This window comes from Caretta caretta, chromosome 12 (genome assembly GCF_965140235.1).
Source record: "Caretta caretta isolate rCarCar2 chromosome 12, rCarCar1.hap1, whole genome shotgun sequence".
NCBI lineage: Eukaryota > Metazoa > Chordata > Testudines > Cheloniidae > Caretta > Caretta caretta.
Genome location: NC_134217.1, coordinates 14,138,388 through 14,162,893, shown reverse-complemented (window position 1 = coordinate 14,162,893; position 24,506 = coordinate 14,138,388). Strand labels below are relative to the sequence as shown.

Below are 24,506 nucleotides of genomic sequence, written 5' to 3'. Positions count from 1 at the left end.
ATGCAAACTCCATGATGGACTGAAACATTTACCTCACCAGAGGATATTTTCACTTTGCCCTGACAACAATGTCCTTTCCTGTCTGGTCCAGTCCTCCTCTGACACATTTCATTGTCAGAAGAAACCACTTTGAGGAGAGGGGAGTCCTTTCATCCGGTCTGCCACTGCTATGAACAACTGGCTGAGGTTGCACCTTATCCCTGTGGAAAACTGTATAGGGTGGGTCAGAGGTAAGGGCCTTTAACTCAGACACCCTCCTTGCTGATGTAATGGCGACCAGAAAGGCTACCTTCCATGACAGATAGAGAAGGGAGCAAGTCGCCAGCAGTTCAAATGGGGACCCCATCAGTCTGGAGAGGACCAGGTTAAGGTCCCACGTGGGGACAGGCTGTCTGATCTGGGGATGTAGCTGTTCCAGACCCTTGAGGGACCGACCAACCATAGGGTTGGCAAAGACGGGGCATCCAGATGCTCCCGGGTGGAAAACTGATATAGCAGCAAGGTGTACCTTTATGGAGGACGCTGCCCGGCCTTGCTGTTTCAGAGGGAAAATGAGGAGAGCTTGCTAAGTAAGTCGCTGCAGTTCCAACGACGGTCACTGATGGTAAGAAGGAGCTGAGGGTCGGCAGGGTCCTATATTGAGTGCTGTGGAGGCGCCATTCCTGGCGGCTCCACGGCCAAGCTGATGGGTTCTGCTAGGAGAAAAACTTTCGGAAGACTCTGCATGCGGCATGTGCACACACCTAACTGGAATCGATATGAGTAATCACTCGAAGATGAAAATATGTTGCCGGAGTACAATGTGGTTTCTGATGCACCAGTTCCATAACTGGACTGCCCCTATACACAGGAGTTTATTATGTATGTCATGGATCTCCTCAAGACAGATCTGGAGTTCAGTCACAACTATCTGGAAAAATTCCTGGAATTGCCTGTGGTCATTATGCAGGGATGGCAATAATGGAGTGATTGCCTTCTCAGGTGAGGAGGATGATATGCCCATCAGAACCGTCAGTACTGAAGGATCTGATTCAGTTTCTTTCTCAGTGTACTGCAGCAGAGCTTGGTGGCATCAACTAGGACAAAAGGGTAGGTGCAGTTCATGCACGGATCTGGGATGTCTAATATATGGATCCCATGAACCGCAGTAGAGCCAATATGAAGGGTCAACTGGCTGGGAGACACCAAGACACTGTTTATCATCAACCCCCTGGATAGTTGTACGTGGGAGGCTCCAATACTTTTTAGAGGTTCCATCTGTGCTTGCCTCCTGTAAGGAAGCAAAGGCTCATCTAGAACAACAGACACGGCCAACGAGAAGGTAGGCTCATTTTTTAACCGGAGAAAGAATGTTCTGGCTTGTGCAGGGGGTAGGAGAGAACTGAGAACTAAACCGGGTCAGCAGGGTCATATATTGAGCGCCATGTAGGCGCCATTCCAGGGGGCTGCACAGCCGATGTCTGCTGCAAGGGAAAAACTTTCCCATGTGCATGCTGCGCACAACCACCTAATTGGAATCGATATGAGCAACACATCTCGAAAAACAACAGTTACGAGAAGGAGAGTAACCATTTTTTCCAGGTGTGCAGGATGCTCTGGCACACAATCTCAGCAGGAACTTTTCTACAAACCACAAATAGGAGATACACAGTTATGTCCTAAAAGACATCTTGGCTCAGTGGAGAATGCCATCTTGGGATCTGTTTGCCTCCCAGGCGAACAAGAAAATTCCATCTGTACTGCCTCAGAGCAGCACTAGGCTGATCATCTAGAGCCGAGGCCCTCCTGTTATCCTGAACAAGCCACCGGAGGAGAACAGCAAATCAAACCTCCCAATCCAAACTCTCTTCACCTCATGGCCTGGTTTTTGGATGGATATCAGATGTAGACTGTTCGTGTTCAGCAACCATTCAGTCTGTCCTCAATCAGAGGAGAAAAAGACTCCACCAGAAAATGCTGTTTAGCTAAATGCAGGCGTTTCTCAGGCTGGATGCAATGGAACCAGCTGTCCCTAGAATCAGCAGATATTCCTGCTGTCTCCTGTCCCTGAAGACTTCAGGGCTTTCTGTTAGTTTGCTGTGGATCCACCCAGCAGCAGTTGGTGCCTTCTATTTGGTAGTAGGCCACTCCATTTTTACATACCCAACAACAATCAGATTCCTGAAATGTCTCGTTTACCACCGGTGGTGAAACCAGCACCTCAATGGGATCTCAACCTTGTACTGTCAGTATTTACCAGACCACCCTTTGAACCACTGCTATGTTCAGTGTCCCACTTTTTTATCAAGGTCCCCTTCCTAGTTGCCATCACACCAGCCAGAAGTGTAAGTGAACTAAGTGCTCTCATGGTTGACTTGCCATGCGCCATACTGTAGAAGGTTTCCCTTCAACTTCGTCCAAAATTCATCCCCAAGGTAATTTTCAAGTTTCATATGAATCAGCCTATTCACTTGCCAGTAGTATCCTTTTCAAAATCTCATACTTTCAAAGAGGAGAGGAGACTTTACTCTCTCAATATCAGATGGGCTTTGTCTTTCTATCTGGAAAGAAAGAAACCAGTCAGGAAATCACCAAGATTATTTATTGCTATAGCAATAAATAATCATGAGGACAAGCATTAACTTCTCAGAGACTCTGTGTGGCTCTCTGGCTGCATCGTTCTTTATCAGTTGACACATATTCTTCTACCAGATGAAGTGGGAAACCATTCCATTAGAGCACAAACAACCTCAGTGGCATCTCTGAGAGAAGTACCTCTGCTGGACATTTGTAGGATGGCTATCTGGAGCTCCATCCAGATCTTCACAAAATATTACACAAAATATTGCAGAAGAGGAATAGTCCATTCCTCTTTTGCACATACATCTGTCGGGACAGTACTTTTACAGACATTTATGCCAGCTGTATCCTTGAACCCTCTCCTGTTTGAAGACTGCTTAACAATTACCCATGTGTGGAATACACATAGGGCCCTGCATTTGAAAAAGAAATGGAAGTTCTTTACCTGTAACTGGAGGTTCTTCAAGATGTGTAATCCCTATCTGTATTCTATTACTTGCCCTCGTTCCCCTCTGCTTCAATCTTATCTGGTTTGCGATGAGAAGGGGGAATGAAGAGTCATCGGTCTGCCTTGCCCCCTATATTATCAGTTCAGAACACAAGGAGAATAATTGCACAGGCACAAACCTACAGATGGGGCTTGCTAGTTTCAGGTGCATGATGCACAGATATATCTACTGTGGGATACAGATAGGGACCATGCATCTCAAAGAACCTTCAGTTAGAGGTAAGTAATCTCCATTTCACTTCCACACTTCAGCCTGTGACATGCTGTAGGTGATAAGATTTGTACCAAAGTTTGACACATCCCTTTTTATCACATGCTTAAAATCCATAAAAGCAATAAAATAAATTATTTCCTAAAGCTATTGACTCACCTGAGTCAATGTTCATCAGTAATGCAGTTGTGTTTTGTGATGATCAAGCAGTGTAACATACAAATGGTTATAGCAGGAAACTGTAGATATATTATAGTATAATAATAATGTATATTGTTGGACATTTTAAATAAAATGCAGAAAAGTTTGGTTTAAAAAGCAAAAAGAAATAGAGGAAGATAGAGACACAGGATATAAATTTAGATGAATCTAGCTATAAAAGACAAGGCGGGGGGTGGAATTAGAAGTCAGGGAAGAACGGGCAATAAAACCATAAGACAAATGAAAAATATAGTGTAGCTCAGTGGTTCACAAACTGTGGGTCAGGTCTCAAAGTGGGTCGCAGCCCCATTTTAATGGGGTCGCCTGGGCTGGCATTAGACTTGCTTTGGGACCTGAGACCAAAGCCTGAGCCCCACCAGGGGGCTAAAGCCCAAGCCCTGCCATCCAGGGCCGAAGCTGAAGGGCTTCGTGGGCTTGGTGGGCTCAGGCTTTGTTCCCCCGTCCTGGGGTCGTGTAGTAATTTTTGTCGTCAGAAGGGGGTCGAGGTGTAATGAAGTTTGAGAGCCCCTGGTGTAGCTTATTTAAAAGCGTGGCAGAAATGACACATAGTCATGTTCTGTTTTTTCCTTCTGTGGCTGTAGATTTTTCTTAGTACTGTGAAGAGTGCAGGGGTGGTTTTTTCCCTGCCAAAGTAGATAAGTGGCTCAGGGAAATGGGGGAAGCTTAATATGCAGAGTAGTCTGAGCCACTGCAACTGATGGTACATATGTGGAAAAAAGCCACTAAAGTGCAGTGTAAAGTCACACTGAGCACCAGCAAGTAGTGGTACAATATTCTTGTTAGGTGTCTGAACTCAACCTTGTTCATGAACAAAGAGTGATCTGAGTTTTAATTGTCTTGCCTGCTTGTAATCATGCAATGTTATCAAGCTGTATACGCGGGTTGTCAACAGTTACAAGAAGTGTAAACCAGGTTGCGTTTTATTATAAAATGTTTTTTATAGTTTAGTTTTCATAAAAATAAACTCATCCCCATCTTTTAAATGTTCTCAGCTTGATTGAGTTTTTTAACAAGATGAAGAAATGGGAAGACATGGCAAATCTACCCTTGCAATTCAGAGAACGTACTGAGAGACTGGAGAGAAACTTCACTGTTTCTGCTGTAATTTTTAAGAAGTATGCCCCCATTTTTCAGGACATTTTCACGTATCCTCAAGATGATCAACCTCGTCAACAAAGAGGAAGAAAACAGAGGTGTGTGTTTGTTACTTTTTCTAACAGATTTTGGAGCAATGCTCATTGATAATTTCTTGGTGCTTTAGTTTTATATTTTTTAATTCAGTTTATCTCCTGGTAATTCCTGCAGTTTCATTAATAGGTCATACTTCTTTTTTCTGGGCTTCTCTTTATGGTAGTAAATTTCTATTCCATTGCCATGTTGAAAGACTGAATAGATTTTATGTGCTGTACATGAATAGATTTTACGTGTTTGGTGTAACTCCTTTTTCTGATTCTGTACTTGTCAAAATTTCATCTGCCTGAGTTTATGTTGAGCATGGCTTCCCTTGATTTCCTTTGACTGGTTAACCAAGATGGAAACATAACCATTCATTGGTGCTTCCATCTGTGCAGCTGATGCATTCTTCATGTCTATTGTGCACAGCCTTTATTTTCCCTTTCTAACACTTAGTTAATCTTTTTCTCACTTCTTATATTAGTACAATATTTAAAACTGACCTTATTTAAACCTTACTCCTAAGACCATTTGGGACTGTCCAAATACTGGTTTTGAGTTATGGAAGATCAAAAAATTGAATGTGCTGTAACATAGAGTTAAAACTCTTGAAACAGAACCAGTTATTAAAATGAATTAGTTGATTATAACATGGAAGTAGAAAGTTATAGTAAATCCCATATATAATTCTGTAATAAGAGTAGTAAATCTTGCGAATTGTTAGCATGGATAGTACCAAGAGAAGATCTAATATGATTCTGGAGATTAAACTGGAAAAATCACACTTAGGAGCATCCACACAAAAAAAAATGGTTTGGAAATCTTTTAAGATGATTCCATGTATAGGCATATGGTGCCAACAGAATAAAAGCTGATTAAGACTTCTTGACAAATTACATTTGATTAGTCTAGCAGAATCTAAAAAAAGAACTTATTGGAGAGGGAAATAGAGGAAATGGGAAAAGGAGAATGTTGAGGTTAACTGGATTCCTTGTTGATTTATTTTAAAAAGTAAATAGAATTACTTATGGGAGCATCTAACTAATTTAGTCTTTCAAAATAGAAGTACTGTCCGAAATGGAGAGGCACTAATGAGGTCTCTTGAAGTCATACAAAGATCCCTTGTAGGTGAGGCTAATAGACCTGTTGTACAAATCAACTTAGGCAACTTTTAAAAAGTGGAAGGACAAGAAAACTTGGGAAACATGGACTTTATTACTTTTGTCTCAATTTCATAGCAAAATTCTATCCTGGGGACCAGGTGTGGCACAGGACATGTCAGTTGCGGTGGTTTATTTTGAGAGAAGCAAGGACTGGTGATGTGGAGTTTAAAATATCAGTCTTTATAAAGAAAAGGTAGTTCTGACCTAATGTGGAAGTACTAGCATCCTTTCAAATCATTCAGTAATTCAGATATTAGAATTTTAGGTACCATAGCTGTAACCAGTTTAAGGGAAAAATAATAGAAGACTGATTCCACCTGGATTGGTCAAGATTTATGCCAGATCAAACAGAACATATGAAGACTTTTCAATATAAAACCTGAACGGGGGAATTGGAGACACTAGAATAAAAGAACTTTCTGAGTAGAGATTTTGTTTCAATACCAAAGCATTTTTCATTTGGGATGAGTTGGCTGATTGGGTAAAATTGTATAACAATAGCACAAGGCATTAACCAATATGTAACCCTCAGCAGGGTTCAGACCCCTTCCTAGAAAAGGAGGGAGAGGTACCAAAAATAGTAAAATCACAATTGTCTTTTTCAAATAGCAGAGTTGGTCTTACATTTGGCATTGTTATGACTGATGACAGGAGAGGCCCTTTGAAAATATTTGGATTCTTTCAAACACTCGAGAGCTTTATAATGTCTGGAAACTCAGATCTCCAAAGACTACAGTTAGGATTATTTGAATATGGAAAGATTTATTAAATTTACCAATATCCCTCTTTTTAGAGGTCCGCTATTAGGGAGGCAAAATGATTTGGCCTAATGCAAAAATGGAGAAAAGGAATGCTTTTCTCTCCCACACTTTTTGCTTAGGATTTATAGCACAATTGCATTCTCAGCAGAAGATTCTTCGGTTGCAGGCACACAGTGGAATTGATCTCTCTCACGTGTGCGCTAGGGTTGCCAACTTTCTAATCGCGCACAACCAAACTCCCCTGTCTCGCAGGCTCCGGAAGGGAGTTTGCATGCAGGAGGGGCTCTGGGCTGGGGTAAGGGGTTGGGGTGTGGGGCCACGGCTCCCAAGAAGCAGCCGCCAGGTCTCTGCAGCCTCCTAGGTGCGTGCGTAGTCACTCAGTGAGGGTCCGCACACTGCCCTCACATGTGTATTCCACCCCCCCCCCAAAAAAAAAATTGTGTACAGAGTAACTTGTGTTTGTCCCATTAGGGAATGACTCTAATGACAAATATTTGCAAAATCCTGATTTAGGGCTGGTCTAGAGGAGAATATTAGTGCACAGTAAGCCAGGATGTGAATTGAAAGTATACTAGTTACTCCCCTTGTGGACACTCTTACTGTGTACTAAGCGTTCTCCCGCAAGCAGTTTAGTTTTGTACAGTTCCAAAGTGCATTAAACTGATGTGCACAAAGGCACTCTTAGTGCACAGTAAGAATGTCCAGAAATTAATGCATTCACTTTCTACCTTACTGTGCACTAATTTACCTATGTAGACAAGTCATTAGATTAATCTATAACAATAGCAGTTTAACATTTCCTAGTTCATCAAATGTATTGTTGAAAGGCTTGGAAAAATGTAACAGATATCTGTCAGCTAGAGAATTAAACCTGTTAGCCTGACTGATGCAGAGGTCTTAGAGAGGAGGTCTATAGGCAAAGTCTGGGTAATATCTTGATAAGAAGCCTAGCCCCTGTCTGTACTTGTTGGAAAGTGGGAGGGTGCTAGAACACTGTGTAGGGGGGGTAGACTGTCTCTTTTGGTCACCTGGCTGGTAGGTGTTAACTCACATTGAAGTATGAATTTATCAAAGTATCAATTTAGATTTTGTGTATGTATAGTTTTCAGAGCAGCAGCCGTGTCAGTCTGTATTCGCAAAAAGAAAAGGAGTACTTGTGGCGCCTTAGAGACTAACCAATTTATTTGAGTTACAGCTGAAGTGAGCTGTAGCTCACGAAAGCTCATGCTCAAATAAATTGGTTAGTCTCTAAGGTGCCACAAGTACTCCTTTTCTTTTTGTATGTATAGTGTTTTTGTATCTTGGAGGTGAATCCTTGCAGAGATGGAGTATTGGTGCGAGTGACTAATGTGATGTGTGGGTGTTGAGGAAAGGTAAAGAAGGTTCCCTTAACTTGCCATTTCCTTGTTATAAGGGTTTGCAGGGGTTGTATAAAAATGAAAAACATAACATTGGGAAACAGGTATTCACAAATAATAGAATACCATCTGGGTATAAAAGCAAAACAAAAAATGCTGATATGCCAGTGTTAAACAAAATAGCAGCAGCAGTACATAAACTGTTGGTTTACATGAAGGCCACATGGAAGAGCTATAGGGTAGATTTTGTCTAGTCACCAACTGAAGTAAGAGGCAAGGAACACTGAAAATACATTGCCTGATTTGTAGAACTGTGTAGAACAAATGCATGCCACAATTTTTGTGAGCACTCAATTCTAAAAATCTGGCTTTCACTAAATACACTTGATTAAATACCAGACACCTTGCATATTTCATTGTTTACAAGAATGTTCTGATGGACTTTACATACCCCACTGATTAAACACCTTGTTTGTAAGCCATCTGTACTCTGACTCTCAGAACACATTGCTAATTATTACTATCTTCAGTAATTTTGCAACACTTGTTATATGTATGAAGATAAGAATTTTTAAATCTACAGTAAAAAAAAAAATATTGATGCTGCTTAATTTACAGGTAACTTTTATTGAAACAGAATAAGCCTTTTTCTGTGCTACAGACTGAAACAAGCAAATACCAATACAAGCGAATCTGTCTTTTTTTTTTTAGTGAATAAATTATTTTCACTCACAATTTTTAATTGAGTACCCTTTTATAGTTTAATTCCTTGTGAATTTACACACAAGACATTTATACCTCACTAAGGATCAGATTTATGACACCATGAAGTCTGCAATATCAGTTCTTCACATGTGGTATTCTCACTTCTTCATTTGGTGGTGACAAAAACAATTTACAAGATAAGCACCCCCAGCCACAAAGTCAACCTGAAATTAAACTACAAGAACTTTGTTTTTAATAAATAAATAATATGTCACAGGTCTCAAACTTGAGTCTTCAGTATGATTTTTTTTGCTATGTAGATTGGTAGTGGGCAAATAATCCAACAGAAAACATATACAATAAAAATTCATTGTATACAAATACATCATATAAAACCAATGCAGACTAAAATCAATTACATTATTAAAAGTCTTTATTTAGGTTTGGTCAGTACAGGTAAGATAATATTGGAGTCACAGAGCAAGATGCATAAACTGTGTGAGATTAGTAATACCCAATGAAAGTGCTGTTCAGGAGAGCAAGCACTGTGGAATCTTATCTGTACAGTTGTGCCCATCCTTAGGATTATCTGGAGAAGTCTGCTGTTCAAGTCTTGGCCCTTTTCAAGTAAACTTTACTGATGTCTGAATATTGTAGTGGCTTTGTGATTAATGTGTGCAAACAGAGACAGGGGTTCAACTTACATTTTCACAGATGAAAGTCGAGTTCACTAACCCACTGTGCCACATAGACTAATATCCACAAATGTTTGAAGGCATTTTGCTGTCCTACGTACTTGTGCTTAATTTCCCATCAAGTAATGGGCCACTTCAAGGCATGCTGTTTTGTCAGTGTGAATGCGTTGAGTTTGTTGAATATTATATTCTTACGATATTTTTTTTCCAAAAGACGACAGCCTTGCACAGTCTCTGAAGTTTTCCAGTTTTGTTGGGTGCTGTTTGTTCATGCAAAAGGTAAGAGATGGACATTTGCTTTAAACTTTCTTTGTTAGTCTCCAGTATAGCTTATGTATGAATAAAAAGAAGTGATCCTCGTACATCAGATAAGCATCAAAAAGTTCAGCATATCTTAACCCATTGAATTTCCACAGAGATGCCATTCCACAACAGACCCCATGACCCTCTTTTTCCCTGCCTTTACTTCTCCAGTTCTACCTTTCCACGCATTTTTAAGATTAATGATGAGACCACTTAGTCTTGTAACTTTTGTGTTGGCTGCATTTTCAGCTTTCCCAGCAGTTTCTCTCTCTAAAAGGGGGAAGCCTCTTGAAACTTTTATGGATCCATATTCAGATGTTCATGATGTGGATTTTCATGTCCATTGGTGACTAAGATAAGACCAAACCTGGGGTTGTCTCCTTGCTGTACCCATTTCTCTCCTTTAGCAGTTGCCTTTTCCTAATCTGCTCCAATTCTGATTTATCAGGGAACTGAACTCCTCATTTAATAATTACCTTCACTGGGTACCTGCCATGTTGCAAGAAAATGAATTTTATAATCTAACCTACCCCACTGTGCCAGGGTTGCTGAGAACAAAAAACACATAGCCCACACACCTCTCTCCAGGGCAGTCTGGCAGTGAGAGGGGAAAAAATTCTTTCCTAGCACCAAAAAGGTAACTAGCTTAATGCCCACAAGTTCCCAAAACCTGGTTTTGCTCCCACACCTCCAATTTGGATTAGAATTTCTTCCCAGTGCAGAATAGTGCCCCGAGGCAGGGTGAAGGGCTTATAAAACCTTCCCTTGGGTGCAATGGAGAACAACAGGCTTATGCTGGTTACTCTCGTATCCAGCCAGTCTGCCACAAACCTCATTCCTCAAGTCCACCACTTCCTCAAGTCTGAGTTTCCAGAAAGATGGGAGGAAACAGGGAAAGGGGGGCAATCCTTAAAGAGACAGAGTTTTCTTTTTCTTCTGCTGGCCAGACAAAGCTTTGCCACCCTTGAAACTGCTGAGGAATGAGGGGAGTAGGTGTTTTGTCATTTGCTTCTGCTGGATTTATAATTAATATTTTTGACTAGCTGTGGATTTTTGAGGTGGTGCTTTCAGTGGTGAGCAACTTCTGATTCACAGCTTAACTTTTCTGCCTAGAATAGAAGAGATCAGTGTGGATAAAAATTGACTTTTAAAAAAAAAAATTAAAAATTGGATTGTTTTAGTTTAAATTAAAATAAATAATCCTTTTTAAAATGTAATTTGATATTATGACAACCTGTGTTAATGCCCATACTTACTATAGTCTGTTAATATTTAAATACAAAACATTAACATTTGAGGAGGGCTCACTCACGCAAGATGAGTAAAGGGAGCTGCTTTTAAAATATATGTAAAATCAGAGGGGTAATGTCTCTGAATTTGGGGTCAACCCAAGCTTCGTATTGCATTGTCGTATTGCATTAAATATATAGGTATATTTCATTCTTTACAATAGAAGAAATAGTTTACATTTTTCTGAATGTCAGTACTTTCCATTTCTGTTGTGCAGAAATGATTTTGCCTTCATTGTTTTTGGTTTCAGTTTAGCTAGTAAGTGCAGAGATGGACTAATTCATTCAAACTTGAGTAACTTTTCTTATGTATTCAACACAATTTAAGGTAGTTATGTGTAATGGCTTAAATAAATGTATAGATACAGTGTATGCTCTTGGTTAGCAAAAAGCACCAAATTTAGTATAAGGCTGTAGTCCGTTTCAAATCAGCATGTTTCATGGTTAAGCTAACATATGAGATTGTACCTTTTTAAATCAAGGTTTAGTTTAAGGTAACTTAGACAGCCCTGGGTGTGTAAATTACAGCTGCCTCCCCAGTCTTTGAAATCATAATAAAATTATTGATTTAAATCACTTTGATTTAAATTAATCTGGCCTGGCATAGGTGTCATATAACCTATAGCATCTTACAAAGAGAGGGAACATTTTATAATATTTGTAAGCCTAAAACACAGAATTAGTAGTGATATAAAAGTGGGGCAACAAAGATTATTAGATTAAATTGATCTTCAGGGTCATTAAAGGCATTTTTTTGCTTTGAAAGTTGCCTGTTTTGTTTTGAGGGTTGACCGTTATCCTTATCGTGGCAACCACACATTGATGACAAGTTGGGGCTTGTCTGTGCAACAAGCTTCCCAGGCTGAAGATCAGTGTGTGCAGCTTCCTTTTCCAGTGCAAAAAATACAGCAGATTTGCTTGTTTAAAGCTTTTTTTGTCTGGAGCAAAGTAGGTCAGTGACTGGTTTTATTTGCTTTGTAAGATTAGTACTAAATTAGTACTAAATGATTACTATCATTGTAATCTAGTATTATTGCTGTTTGTGTTGCTCTTTATCTTGCTTGTCAGAGAATCACTCTTTAAACTCTCTCTCTTGATTTCTTTTCATTTAAAATGGAAATAGAGCATTGAGCAGAATGTAACTTGTTTTTGCTATTTGAATTGGGAAGGGGAAAAATAGTAGATCATTCTTTGAAATGCTGTGGACTGGGGAAATATAGTTTGGAATAATCTTTTGGTGCCCTTAAAATGAGATTTATTCTTGTCTGTGATGCTGTCAATGATTATTGTTTTACTAAATTTAGGCTTTCATTTTACTGTTGTGACACAGCACCTACTTAATTAATAAAAAGTAAACACAGTATCATTTCTAGAGCTTGCCTTGTTCTAACGTTTGTTTAATAGCTTGCAAATAAATCTGTAAATAAAAAGTATAAAACTTAAAAGAACATTCAGGATACACAGAATTGGAAGAGTTTGATCTAATTTATTTTAATTAGCTTCATGATTTTTATATCAAAGGAAATATGTATTCTAATTTACATGTATTTGCCTTTATATATCTTTATCTTCCATAATAAAAACTGTAGATTGTGTAACTTTAAGCATCAGTGACTGGCAGGGAAGACAGTTAATGAATAGCTTGCAGGGGTTCCCAAACTTGGTTCCTGGTTTGTTCAGGGTAAGCCCCTGCGGGCTGCAAGACACTTTGTGTACCTAAGCATCCGCAGTTATGGGCGCTCGCAGCTCCCAGTGGCTGGGGTTTGCCATTCCCAGCCAATGGGAGCTGCGGGAAGCAGTGGCCTAGCCCGCACCAATAAAACTGATAAAATTCATAAAACAACTGAATGCCTTGTACACGAAGAGCTAACCATTTTAAACATCCACATTTGTAAATAGCTTCCTCCATAGAGAAATACTACTTTTAAAAGGAAACTAGAGATCTAGGATATCTATTGCCTTTCTTATTTGCCTTAGCAATAGAAAATAACCAGTCCTGAAAAAATTATCATTAAAGAAAATATTGCAGAACCCAAAATTGAAACTCCAGAACGAAAGTCATTTCCTATGCAGATGACACTGTAGTAACATACGTAAGCCTTTTCTTCAGTATCTGTTGCTCTGTGAATTAGCTCACTTTGGTCAGCTCTTGGATTATAAAGTACATTTTTTATTAGTTATTGTCAATACTGATGAACCAAGAAACATATAGAGAAGTTAAAAATGTCATGTCATTTCTGACGTACCTAAGCGTAGAGAATGTAAGTACCTATTTGTGTGCACATATAATTGATACAATAGATTCACTTTATAAGGCTAACCTGTCCTCGTCTTCTATAAAACTTCTCGAACAAAGCCAGAATGAAATAAAATGTCTAAGAAGGTTGACTGTATGTATATATATAAAATTACGCTCTCATAATGCTACTGGATTCTGGAGGGTCTTTATAAGCCCTCAAGTTTTTTTAAGATTTTACAGTTACTATAAGAAGAGGGGAAGATATTGTGCTTCTAAACTTGAAGCAGTATTATCAGGCAGGTAACATAAGGATTTTCAAGTTGGAAGAAAGGAAACTAGAATTCCCCCTGGATTCAGGCAAGGAGAATATTCAATTTAAATATTGTGCTTTTCCATAAACTGAGAGTAAGGGAATAACTTCCCTTAATTAGGACATGATGGAAAAGGTCTCTTTTTTTAAAATAAAAAAAAAAAGGGTGGTGACAGAATGTAACTAAGGTAACTCCATTCACTCTGATTACTAACTTACAGAGTGAAATTTTGTGCATTTTTAGAAGTGCAGCATGGTACTTGAACCCTGGCTGGGGGAGAGAATTAAAGGGGCTTTACACAACTTTTGCACCCTCCCAATCATGGGCTGTTCCAGGAGTTGGAGAGACCCCTGATATAACTTAGACAGCCCTGGGCATGTAAATTACTGCTGCCTCCCCAGTCTGCCCTATGGGCCTCAGGGCTGCCCAGAAACTATGCAACCTTGGCCACACTCCTTACAGGACAGGATTTCAGAAGGGGTCCTGGCTGTTTCCATCATATCTGCGTCAAGAGAATCCTCGACTGGCTGATTTGTGAGCTTTAAGGGCCCCTTTATGCCACTCTGGCCCTCTTATGCTATATGAAGGAGCCTGAATGATGAGGATCTCCACCACAAGAGCTTAAATAATTTGGAAAGCAATTAAAAGTGTAAAAGCATAAAATATTACAGTAACCTCTTGAGAATGGGGAATTTATTACCCTGAAGTATATAAGAAACACCAAGAGGCTGAAATTTATAGTTATATTTACAATTTTATTATACCACCTTAAATACTATAATTAAAAACCTTCCTGTTTTAGCCTATTTTATTTCTGCACACTCAGTGAAAAGAGTTAGAGGTAGAATATAAATTTTAAAAATTACATAATATTAACAAGATAGAAACTTCTCCTTCCACTTACAGCCTGATTTCAAAAGAAGAGGAAGAAAGGAATGAGAGAAGAATGAACCCCAGGAATAATGCCATTACCTGCAATTTGATGGAATTTTAATAAATATTGTTATGTATATTCTGTCATACTCCTGCAAGACGTGCTGGACTTAGAACATACTGTTTGGTGTTTCCCAAAATACAGAATTATTAATAAAAAATTGTCTCCAAAAATCATTGGAATGACAATTGGAGTATTAACTTTTTTGTAATTTTAGGAATAGATAATAGCAAAATAGTGAATGCAGAACCACACAAACCTTTACAAATGTTATTTCTATTAAGGAAACATACTATAAGAGCTTGGCAGTCAGAGCCTTCTTCCACTTATAGGCTCCAAGGCAGCAAAACACTTAGTCACATGCTTAACTTTAAGCACATGAGTAATTCCATTCCTGTTCAGCAAAGCACTTAAGCATGTGCATAAGACCCAGTATATTCAGTGAGACTCATTTGCTTTATTAAATTGGGGCCATAACAACTGCTTATGCAGTATACCATGTTCAGTGGAAATAGAGCGTTAGACTTACTCTTTTCCAAACAAAGTGAAGATCTTCCAGGCTGAATAATTGTAGTTCAGGTTGTCCATCTGTGCATTTTTGTCTCTCCTCTCCTCCAAGGAAAAGCTGGAAGGTGTGAAAAGAAAGGGGTACTCGAGTTTGTTTAATATTTTGAAGAGTACAGAACTTGTGAATGTCAAGTGTTACTGGAGTAGAGTAGCAAATTCTATAATTGATTGTTTCTTAATGTGTGATGGAAATGTATGTTATTTTAGAGGTTGTACTATGTAGTTCAAAGTTTTGTTTTAAATCTTGTATGACAAATGCAGAACTAGGGCATCATGACATTATAAAATAATACCATTAGAGAGAGATTCAACTAGAAGTAAAAATGATTCTGGAAACCAAGAGCATGAAATAATACTTAGGACCTTTCAATCAAGGATTTTGACTTTTTAAACTACTGTTATAGAGACACCATCAATTTTAAAAATCACACTTCTGATTATCTACTATTGATACTAATACTACTGTAACTGGAAGATTAGCAAATATTATTTCTGTTATTTTTTAGTTTACTTTGTGTTTGACAGCACTTTGTATATTTGTTTGACTGTTTCCATTTTTAGATACAAGTTGGGGGAGATATGTTTTATTGGACCACCTTGTCTCTAATACCCGGAGACTGACATGGCTACAACAATGTTTCCATTTACAGTTAGTTTCCTATGTTTGTGTGCATCTTTCACATAGCAAGAGAGGAGAGAGAAACATTACAATCATTTTCCTAGTATCTAATTAAAAAAAAATCAGAAAAAAGTTGCATTACTGCTGAAACTACTTTTAAATCGGTGTTTTAAATTGATTAGATCTCAAGTTGGCTGTGTTCCTATAAGCATCTCAAAACAATTCTGTGTGGGCAAGTACTTACTTCAGTTTTGCAGGAGGGGAAACAAACTTGGAGAGCCTTATCCATTGGCAGTCTATGACAGATCAAGCTGTATAACACAAGTCTTGACATCTAGTCCCATGCTTTAGCATAAGAACGTAAGAATGGCCGTACTGGATGAGACCAATTGTCCATCTATCCCTGTATGCGGTCTTCCTGAAGTGGCCAATGCCAGATGATTCAGAGGAAATTAATATAACAGCGCAATTATTAAGTGATCCATCCCGTTCTTCAATTAAAGCATCTGGTGGGGAGAGGCTTAGGGACACCTAGAGGATGAGATTGCATCACTGACCATCTTGGCTAATAGCCATTGAGGAACCTTTTCTCCATGAACTTAGCTATTTATTTTTTGAACCTAGTTATATTTTTGGCTTTAATAACATCCCCTGGCAACAAGTTCCACAGGTCACTGTGCATTGTTTGAAGAAGTACTGTCTTATGTTTGTTTTAACCCTGCTCCCTCTTAATTTTATTTCTTGCGTTATGTGAAAGGGTAAATAACACTTCCTTATTTCCTTTCTCCACACCATTTACAATACTATAGATCAGGCCCTACCAAATTGAAAATGAAAATCGTGTCACAGACCATGAAATTTGGTCTCCCCCCTCTCTGCCTTGCAGCAGAGTGGTAGGTTAGGGGCTTCTGCTCAGCGGGGAGGGAGGTTCAGCCCTGTGGAGCAAGCCTGCCAGGGCTTGTGGCTTCAGCAGGAATGGGGCTGAAGCTCCAACTTCTGGCAGATATGTCTCAGCTCTCGACTTCTGGAAATTGTTGTCTGTGGCTCAGATTGTCAGTAAATTTGGCCAGCCTGCTCTATAATTCGGGCCCTGTGAAATCTCCCCTGTGAAATCTGGTCTTTTGTGTGCTTTTTACCCTATACTATACAGATTTCACAGGGGAGAACAGTGTTTCTCAAAATGGGAGTCCTGACCCCAGAAGAGAGTTGCAGGGGGCTCACAAGATTATTTTAGGGGGGTTGCAGTATTGCCACCCTTACTTCTGCGCTGCCTTCAGAGCTGGGCGGCCAGCTCTGAAGGCAGTGCCCCACCAGCAGCAGCAGAGAAGTAAGGGTGGTAATACCATACCAGGCCAGCCTTACTTCTAAGCTGCTGCTGGCTGCAGCTCTGCCTTCAGAGCTGGGCTCCCAGCTAGTAGCCACCGCTCTTCAGCTTCCCAGCTCTGAAGGCAGCGCTGCCACCAGGAGCAGCTCAGAAGTAAGGATAGTAGTACCGCAACACCCCCTCACCCCCTAATAACCTTGCGATCCCCCCACAACTCCTTTTTGGGTCAGAACCCCTACAATTACAATACTGTGACATTTTAGATTTAAATAGCTGAAATCATGACATTTACAATTTTTTAAATCATATGACCGTGAAATTGACCAACATGGATGGAGAATTTGGTAGGGCCCTAATTATAGAGCAGGCTGGCCAAATTTACTGACCATCTGAGCCACAGACAACAATTTCCAGAAGTTTGAGAGCTGAGACATATCTCCCAGAAGTTGGAGCTTCAGCCCCATTCCTGCTGAAGCCACAAGCCCTGGCAGGCTTGCCCCACAGGGCTGAACCTCCCTCCCCACTGAGCAGAAGCCCCTAACCTACCACTCTGCTGCAAGGCAGAGGTCCTGAGCTCTTCCCTGCAGTCTGGTAGGGGGAGAATGTGGGAGGTCTCTCTGGGACACACTTAAACTGTAAAAGAGCTGCATGTGGCTCACAATCCATGGTTTCGCCAGCCCTGTTATAGACCTCTATCATATCCCCCGTTAGTCACTTCTTTTCCAAGATGAATAGTCCCAGTCTTTTTAATCTCTCCTTTCTATCTCCCTAATCATGTTTGTTGCCCTTCTCTGTGCCTTTTCCAATTCCAATGTATTTTTGAGAGGGGGCGACGAGAACTGCATGCAGTTTTTGAGATGTGGACGTACAATAACTTTATACAGTGGCATTATGATACTTATTATCTATCCCTTTCCTAATGGTCCCTAACATTTAGATTTTTTTGACTGCTGTGGCACATTGAGCAAATATTTTCAGAGAACTATCCATAATGATGCCAAGATCTCTTTCATGAGTGGTAACCGCTAATTTAGATCCCATCATATTGTATGTATAGTTTTCCAATGTGCATAATTTTTTATTTATCAACATTGAATCTTATCTGCCATTTTGTTGCTCAATTATCCAGCTTAGTAAGATCCCTTTGTAACTCTTCACAGTCTGCTTCGGACTTAACTATCTTGAGTAGTTTTGTATCACCTACAAACTTTGCCACCTCACTGCTTACCCTTTTTTCCAGATTATTTGTGAATATGTTGAATAGCTCTGCTGCCAGTACGGATCTCTGGGGGACCCCACTATTTACCTCTCTCCACTGTGAAAACTGACCATTTATTCCTACCCTATGTGCCCTGTCTTTGAACCAGTTACTGATCCATGAGAGGACCTTCCTTCTTATCCTGTGACTGCTTACTTTGCTTAAGAGCCTTTTGTGAGGGACCTTGGCAAAAGGATTTCTGAAAGTCCAAGTACACTATAGACACTGGATCACCCATGTCCATGTGTGTGTTGACACCCCTCCTCCCAAAGAACTCTAGTAGATACGGGGGAAATGAATCCCCTTTACAAAATCCATGTTGACTCTTCCCCCACCCCAACAAATCATGCTCATCTATGTGTCTGGTAATTCAGATGTCTAAGATTGATTGGAAGCAGAGCTGACTTTTCAGGGCATGAACTTGCACTCCTAACTACCAGCCACTCTCCCCATAACAGCAACCCTGATTCTTGCCTACCTCACATTTCTTCTTCCTAACTGTGCCCTAGCATTCAATCCCATCCTTCCTTAAATGTAGAGCTTCAGCAGTGATCCTAGATGCATCATATTCTTCATTTTCCCAGATGGTATATTGTAGCATCACATTCTTTTCCGTTCCTCCCCTGGGTGTGAAGATAGTTGTAGCAGATCCTATTTTCCCTTTCTTCGTCAGCCCACCTTGTTTTTCCCCCAGTCACACCAAATCAGTAGACCGGGGATCTCAAACTGTGGGTCGGGACTGTTTTAATGGGATCGCCAGGGCTTTCTTAGACTTGCTGGGGCCAAAGCCTGAGCCCTACCACCTGGGACCGAAGACCAAGCCCGGGGTGGCAGGGCTCAGATTACAGGCTCCCTTCCTGAGGCTGAAGTCTTTGGGCTTAGGCTTTGCTCCCTCCCACCAGGGGCCGTGGCACTCAGGCTTTGGGTCCCCCCGCCCAGGGTGGCGTGACTTGGGTGGGCTCAGGCTTCAGTCTCTGCTCCTGGGATCATGTCGTAATTTTTGTTGTCAAAAGGGAGTCATAGTGCAATGAAGTTTGAGAACCCCTGCACTAGACCATCCAAGTGAGGGTGGGAGAAGAGGGCAGGGGGAGCACATGCAGTGAGGGAACTTTTCTAAATTACTGTAGAAGAATGGAGTAATGCTCCCCAGAAGTACCTAGGGTTGTGAGGTACCTCACCACTACCTGCCCATAGCATAAAGCAGCCTTATCTGTGCCTGCTGTGGGTCAGCTCCTTGAAACCAACAGCCTCCATACTGACTTCCAAGTCTCCACAAACCTCGCTCCCTCTGTACAGGCTACAGCTAGGTAAACATGAACCCCCTAGTCCTCAGAGACTAACACATTTATTTGGGCATAAACTTTTGTGGGCTAAAGCCCACTTAATCAGATGCATATAGTGCATGCATCTGATGAAGTGGGCTTTAGCCCACGAAAGCTTATGCTCAGATAAATTTGTTAGTCTCTAAGGTGCCACAAGTACTCCTCGTTCTTTCTGCCGTTACAGACTAACACGGCTACCTCTCTGAAACCTGGTCCTCAAGAGTATTCCCTGTAGTGGCCACTGCTTAACCACTCTATGCTCTGAGAAATACCAAGTAAGCTGTCTCCAGAGCGACAGTATACATGCAGCTTTGCTTGTGCAACTCAAGACCATTCGAACATTACAGCGCTGAAATTTATTTATCGCAAAAACAATCAGAAGTTTATTAATAAAGATTAAGATTTAAGAGATACAGAGAGAAGATGAGTGAAAACAGAACTAGTTACACATATCAAACAGAACGTAAAATGCAATCCTACGTTTATTAATCGTTCTTTCCTATATTATAGATTTTCTTTCAAGGATTCATTCTTTGATAGAGCTGCTGGTTTTCAGTTAAAACCAGGATCCAAATTTTCATGAATATCCTACACCCTACAAGGGGTTTCCTCAGTAAATGGATACTAAAATGGCTTTTTTGCTTGTTCTTATATCCCCCAAAACTCCCTGTTTTGATCCTAGAGTCAGGATAATCCCCTGTTGTTTCAGGTACGCTGGCTCCAAGTTGTCTTCAGATTCTGTTCACTTTAAATACAAATGTGTAACTGCCATTACGTTTGGCTTGCACTGCTTACTGTATGTATGAACCTAGGCACACGTGAATGCACATTCTTTAGTCAGGCAAAACCAGTTTTTCACCTCTGCTGGGGAGTAACACCTTGATAAATACTATAGAACATATTTGAGGTATACAGACGTAACTTTTCAAATATAGTCAGTACCTACATTTCACAATATTAATGATCCTGACTTTCATTTAAGATATCACACAATATTCTTTATAGATAAAGACTATGACAGCAAAGTGTTCAGTGTAGTGAATTTGTCAGGCCTGATTGGAGTTTCTGTTATAGAAAAGTGAACCTGTTGCCAATTGGCGTGGAGGTGTTGTTAGTGTAATAGGTGGGGCAGACAGCAGATTTCAGGCTACCTATCAGAGTTTATGATGGTTCTGTACTCTGACAGACCCAGAGAGCTGGGAAACCTCAAGAACGTAAGGGAGTCAGCCAGAATCATAGTGCTCCAAACCTGAGGTTGGAAGGGTGTTTTACAGAGAGAAGTGGGAAAGCAACATAGTTGGCTCTTCTTTTCCCTACTGCCCTGCCTGCAACCCCTCTTCTGAAAATTTTGGAGGTCTTAAACTGCTTCTACCATCAAAAGTGCTGTTCTTCCTGAAAATGTGGTGATGAAATGATTATCTTTTAATAAACATGGAATCTAGTGTGGAGAAGAGAACTTAATGTAGAATTTCAATAGACTGCTAATGTAGTAGTGAGCTAATACAAGGAAATACGTCTTAAAAAAAGACTTTGAATTATATGTACACATCGATGTGTTCTAAATTAGCTTGTCATGATATGGATAACTCAGTGAAGACTTCTACTCAGTGCACAGCTCTTTTCTCTTCTATGTATGTTATACCACCACACACTGAAACATCTCAGAGCATAACAGCAATCAAAAAAGTAAATGCAATTAGTCTGTATTTAAGTTATAGAGAGCAATACTGAAAATATTATAATAGCATTATATAAGTTTCGTAGTATGTTCTCATTTGGAATACTGTGTTCAATTCTGGTCATCACACCTCAAAAAAGATTCTGCAGAAAAAGAGTATTGCAGAGAAGGCCAACAAATCTGATTGGAGTCATGGATAGGCTTCCATTTGATGAAATTGGAGGTTATTATTATTAGGACTCTTCAATAAATAAAGGGATAAATAAAAAACTACATAAATATATATAAAATAAGGAAAGCCTCTTCCCCACTGTGCATTGTCTGTCTCTTCTGATACATTCCCTGCGTTCCCATGCTGGGTAGAGAGGGGTTCTGGTGCAGGAGGTGGCAGAGCCAGGCAGTGGAGCTGGTATAGGCAGCAGTAAAGCCACATTTGTCAGCTTTGTACTAGCAGAGATTCCTCCTGCTTGGGCGAATTCACTAGGGATGTTCTCTGACCACTTTAAGTGCCTTCTGCTCTGCTTCACTGCCACAAAGTGAACTTGGCAGACTGGAACATCCAACCTGTTATGTCAACATTTTGTTAGTTTTGTTTTCAAAACAGAATGTAGTAATAACCAGTAAAGTTAACACACACACAAATGTTTATCTGTTTATCGTTCCCTTTTTCTATCAGATATTTATTACAGTCACCAAAGAGATAGATGTTGAGATATGATTCCGCATTATGATTATAGATCAGCTCTGAAGAGTGAATTTTTTTCAGAATCTTGAAAGCTTATATTATTGTAAATTAACCCTATGTATATTTCTAATCACATAGGAAATTTTCCCATGATCAGTGATGACTTAGTCAATTCCTACCACCTCTTGCTATGTGCTTTGGATCTAGTGTATGGAAATGCTCTACAGTGTCCTAATCGTAGGGAACTTCTGAATCCTACCTTTAAAGGTACGTAGAAAAAAATAGTTTCGTTTTCTTCAATCCAAGACCATGAAAACTGCTAAAATGAAATCCTTTTTTTGAGACTGTATGGGGCAGAGACTAAATAATAGAATATTGGCTTGATCCATGAAAAGGACTAAACATCTTGAAGCTATTAATTCTTTGTTCTAACAGGCTGTACTGTTTAACAGATTTGCATTATACAGTACACTCTGAAATAGACAACTGGAGTTCGTTAATGGTGCATAGAGAAGCCAGGAATATTATTTACAAAGAAAGCACCATTGTGGGAAGCTAGCAAATCAACCAGTGCTTTCTCGTTAAAGACGATAGACAGTGACAAAATGTAAATTGACATGATAAACACATACATATAATTCAATAGTGAAATGTTTCCATTGAGTCAGTAATATAATTTTTTTCTTCAGACTTTAACTATTGTTTTCAGTGCAGTGAGCTTTTAGCTTATTTGCCTCTAACATTTTCCTATATTTAGCTTAGTTTAATCATTGGTGATGATGAGAGCCTGTAAGCCTCTCTTTAGGATAGGGGGCGGCAAATTTTTTGGCCTGAGGGCCACATCGGGGTTGCAAAACTGTATGGAGGACCAGGTAGCGAAGGCTGTGCCTCCCCAAACAGCCTGGCCCCTGCCCCGTATCTGACCCCTTCCACTTCCTGTCCCCTGACCGGCTCCTCCCAAGACCCCCAAAACCCCAATCCCTATCCAACCCCCCCACTCCCTGTCCCCTGACTGCCCCGACACCTATCCAGACCCCTGTCCCCTGACCACCGCTCCCTAGACCCTCCGCCCCATCCAACCACCCCTACTCCCTGTCCCCTGACTGCCTCCGGGATCCCTGGCCGCCTTACCATGCCGCTCAGAGCAGTATGTCTGGCAGCTGCACCGCTCGGCCGGAGCCAGACATGCTGCCATGCTGCCCTGCAGGAGCTCACAGGCAGCGTAGTTGCAGGGGAGGAGGGGACTAGCCTCCCCAGCCGGGAGCTCAAGGACCAGGCAGGATGGTCCTGCAGGCCGGATGTGGTCCGCAGGCCGTAGTTTGCCCACATCTGTCTTAGGACCAATTTTTTTGGCTATATTTTATTAATTCTTAGAATTCATAAGTATTTGATCAATTTTCCATTAGAAACAAAATGGTTTTACATGTTTGTGATTATTTTTCTCTGTCACAGATTAAAAATGTTTGTAAGTAGTGTTTGATAATATTGTCAAATTAAGTTGACATTCTAAGATTCATCAGTGCTTTTCAAGATGGCTAATTATTTTAGTCTTGCAGTATGTATGTTCTTTATATAGATATATGTAGTTAGCAGGACAGGAATTTATAGAACTAAATATCACATTTTTCTCTTTAATTTGTAGGCCTTCCTGAAGACTTTCACAGTAAGGATTATAAACCATCTTCTGACCCTCCCTGCATCATTGAAAAGCTCTGCTCCTTACATGATGGTTTGGTTTTGGACGCCAAAGGCATAAAGGAACATTTTTGGAAGCCATATATTAGGAAACTTTTTGACAAGAAGGTTTGTCTAATAGACTTAAAAGATTTCTTGTAGAGGGGGAAGAAATCTGCTTAATGACTGGCTTTAAAATGGTACAGTATTGAAATATTCACCATCTGTACTAAATTTTCTTACAGATTTTAAGAGGCAAGGAAGAAAATCTGACAGGATTTTTAGATCCTGGGAGTTTTGGAGACAGCTTGTGAGTGTTTTGCATAAAAATTCCTTCCAAATTTCAAAACAAAAGCAGTTGTATTGACATTATATGTTTTTATGTTTTGCACCTGTGAGTGGTAGTAAAATATTAACTAGTTGATTAATGTAATTGCTTGGAGTCCTGAATTAAATGTATTTTCAGGTTCTTGTTTTGAGGTATCTCAGTTTGAGACATATTTCAGGGCTCATACTTCTTGAAGAAGAAATTATTTGCTGTGTTCCATTATTTTAGTATCCCTTCTGGTTTTTTAGAGATCAGAGTACCAGAAAGAGAGAGAGATTTATTTTATTTGTGTTGCCTAATAGAGAGAGGTGTGGAACCACAGACAGTTATTTTCATATTGAGAACATGAATTAGGATATATGGAAGGAGGATTTCTTGATGAAAAACCAACCTTTTTCAGAAAGATTCCTTTTTTTCCTTATTTGTCTGAAAATGTTTGGGAATGGAGGAAATTATTTAAAACAAACTGGTCTCAGACATAACATTTGTTCTAATGAACTTGCTGAATGGAAGTCTTTAAAATAAAATCTATTCATATGATTTGCGAGCTAGATAGTATTCAAACTGTGAAATGCATTTGACAGTAAAAGTACTGTATATTGAAAAGCCTTGGCATGAAT

At 40.0% G+C, this 24,506-nt stretch overlaps 1 protein-coding gene and 1 long non-coding RNA gene across 3 annotated transcripts in view; one reads left to right on the top strand and one right to left on the bottom strand.

Moving 5' to 3' along the window:
• Positions 1-24,506, top strand: part of RBL2 (RB transcriptional corepressor like 2) — a 58,016-nt gene that overhangs the window by 4,647 nt on the left and 28,863 nt on the right. Inside the window, exons 3-7 of the mRNA XM_048870615.2 lie at positions 4,493-4,693; positions 9,570-9,634; positions 22,023-22,151; positions 23,527-23,687; positions 23,804-23,868. Of these exons, the coding sequence (XP_048726572.2) occupies positions 4,493-4,693; positions 9,570-9,634; positions 22,023-22,151; positions 23,527-23,687; positions 23,804-23,868 (621 nt within the window). The remainder of the gene's footprint in view (positions 1-4,492; positions 4,694-9,569; positions 9,635-22,022; positions 22,152-23,526; positions 23,688-23,803; positions 23,869-24,506) is intronic.
• The window catches only part of LOC142068655 (uncharacterized), a 54,809-nt gene continuing 39,378 nt past the window's right edge, over positions 9,076-24,506 (bottom strand). For both annotated transcript variants that reach the window (XR_012664558.1, XR_012664557.1), the window contains exons 2-3: positions 14,961-15,056; positions 9,076-10,767 (exon numbers count right to left, since the gene is read on the bottom strand). This is a non-coding gene — a long non-coding RNA (uncharacterized LOC142068655). The remainder of the gene's footprint in view (positions 10,768-14,960; positions 15,057-24,506) is intronic.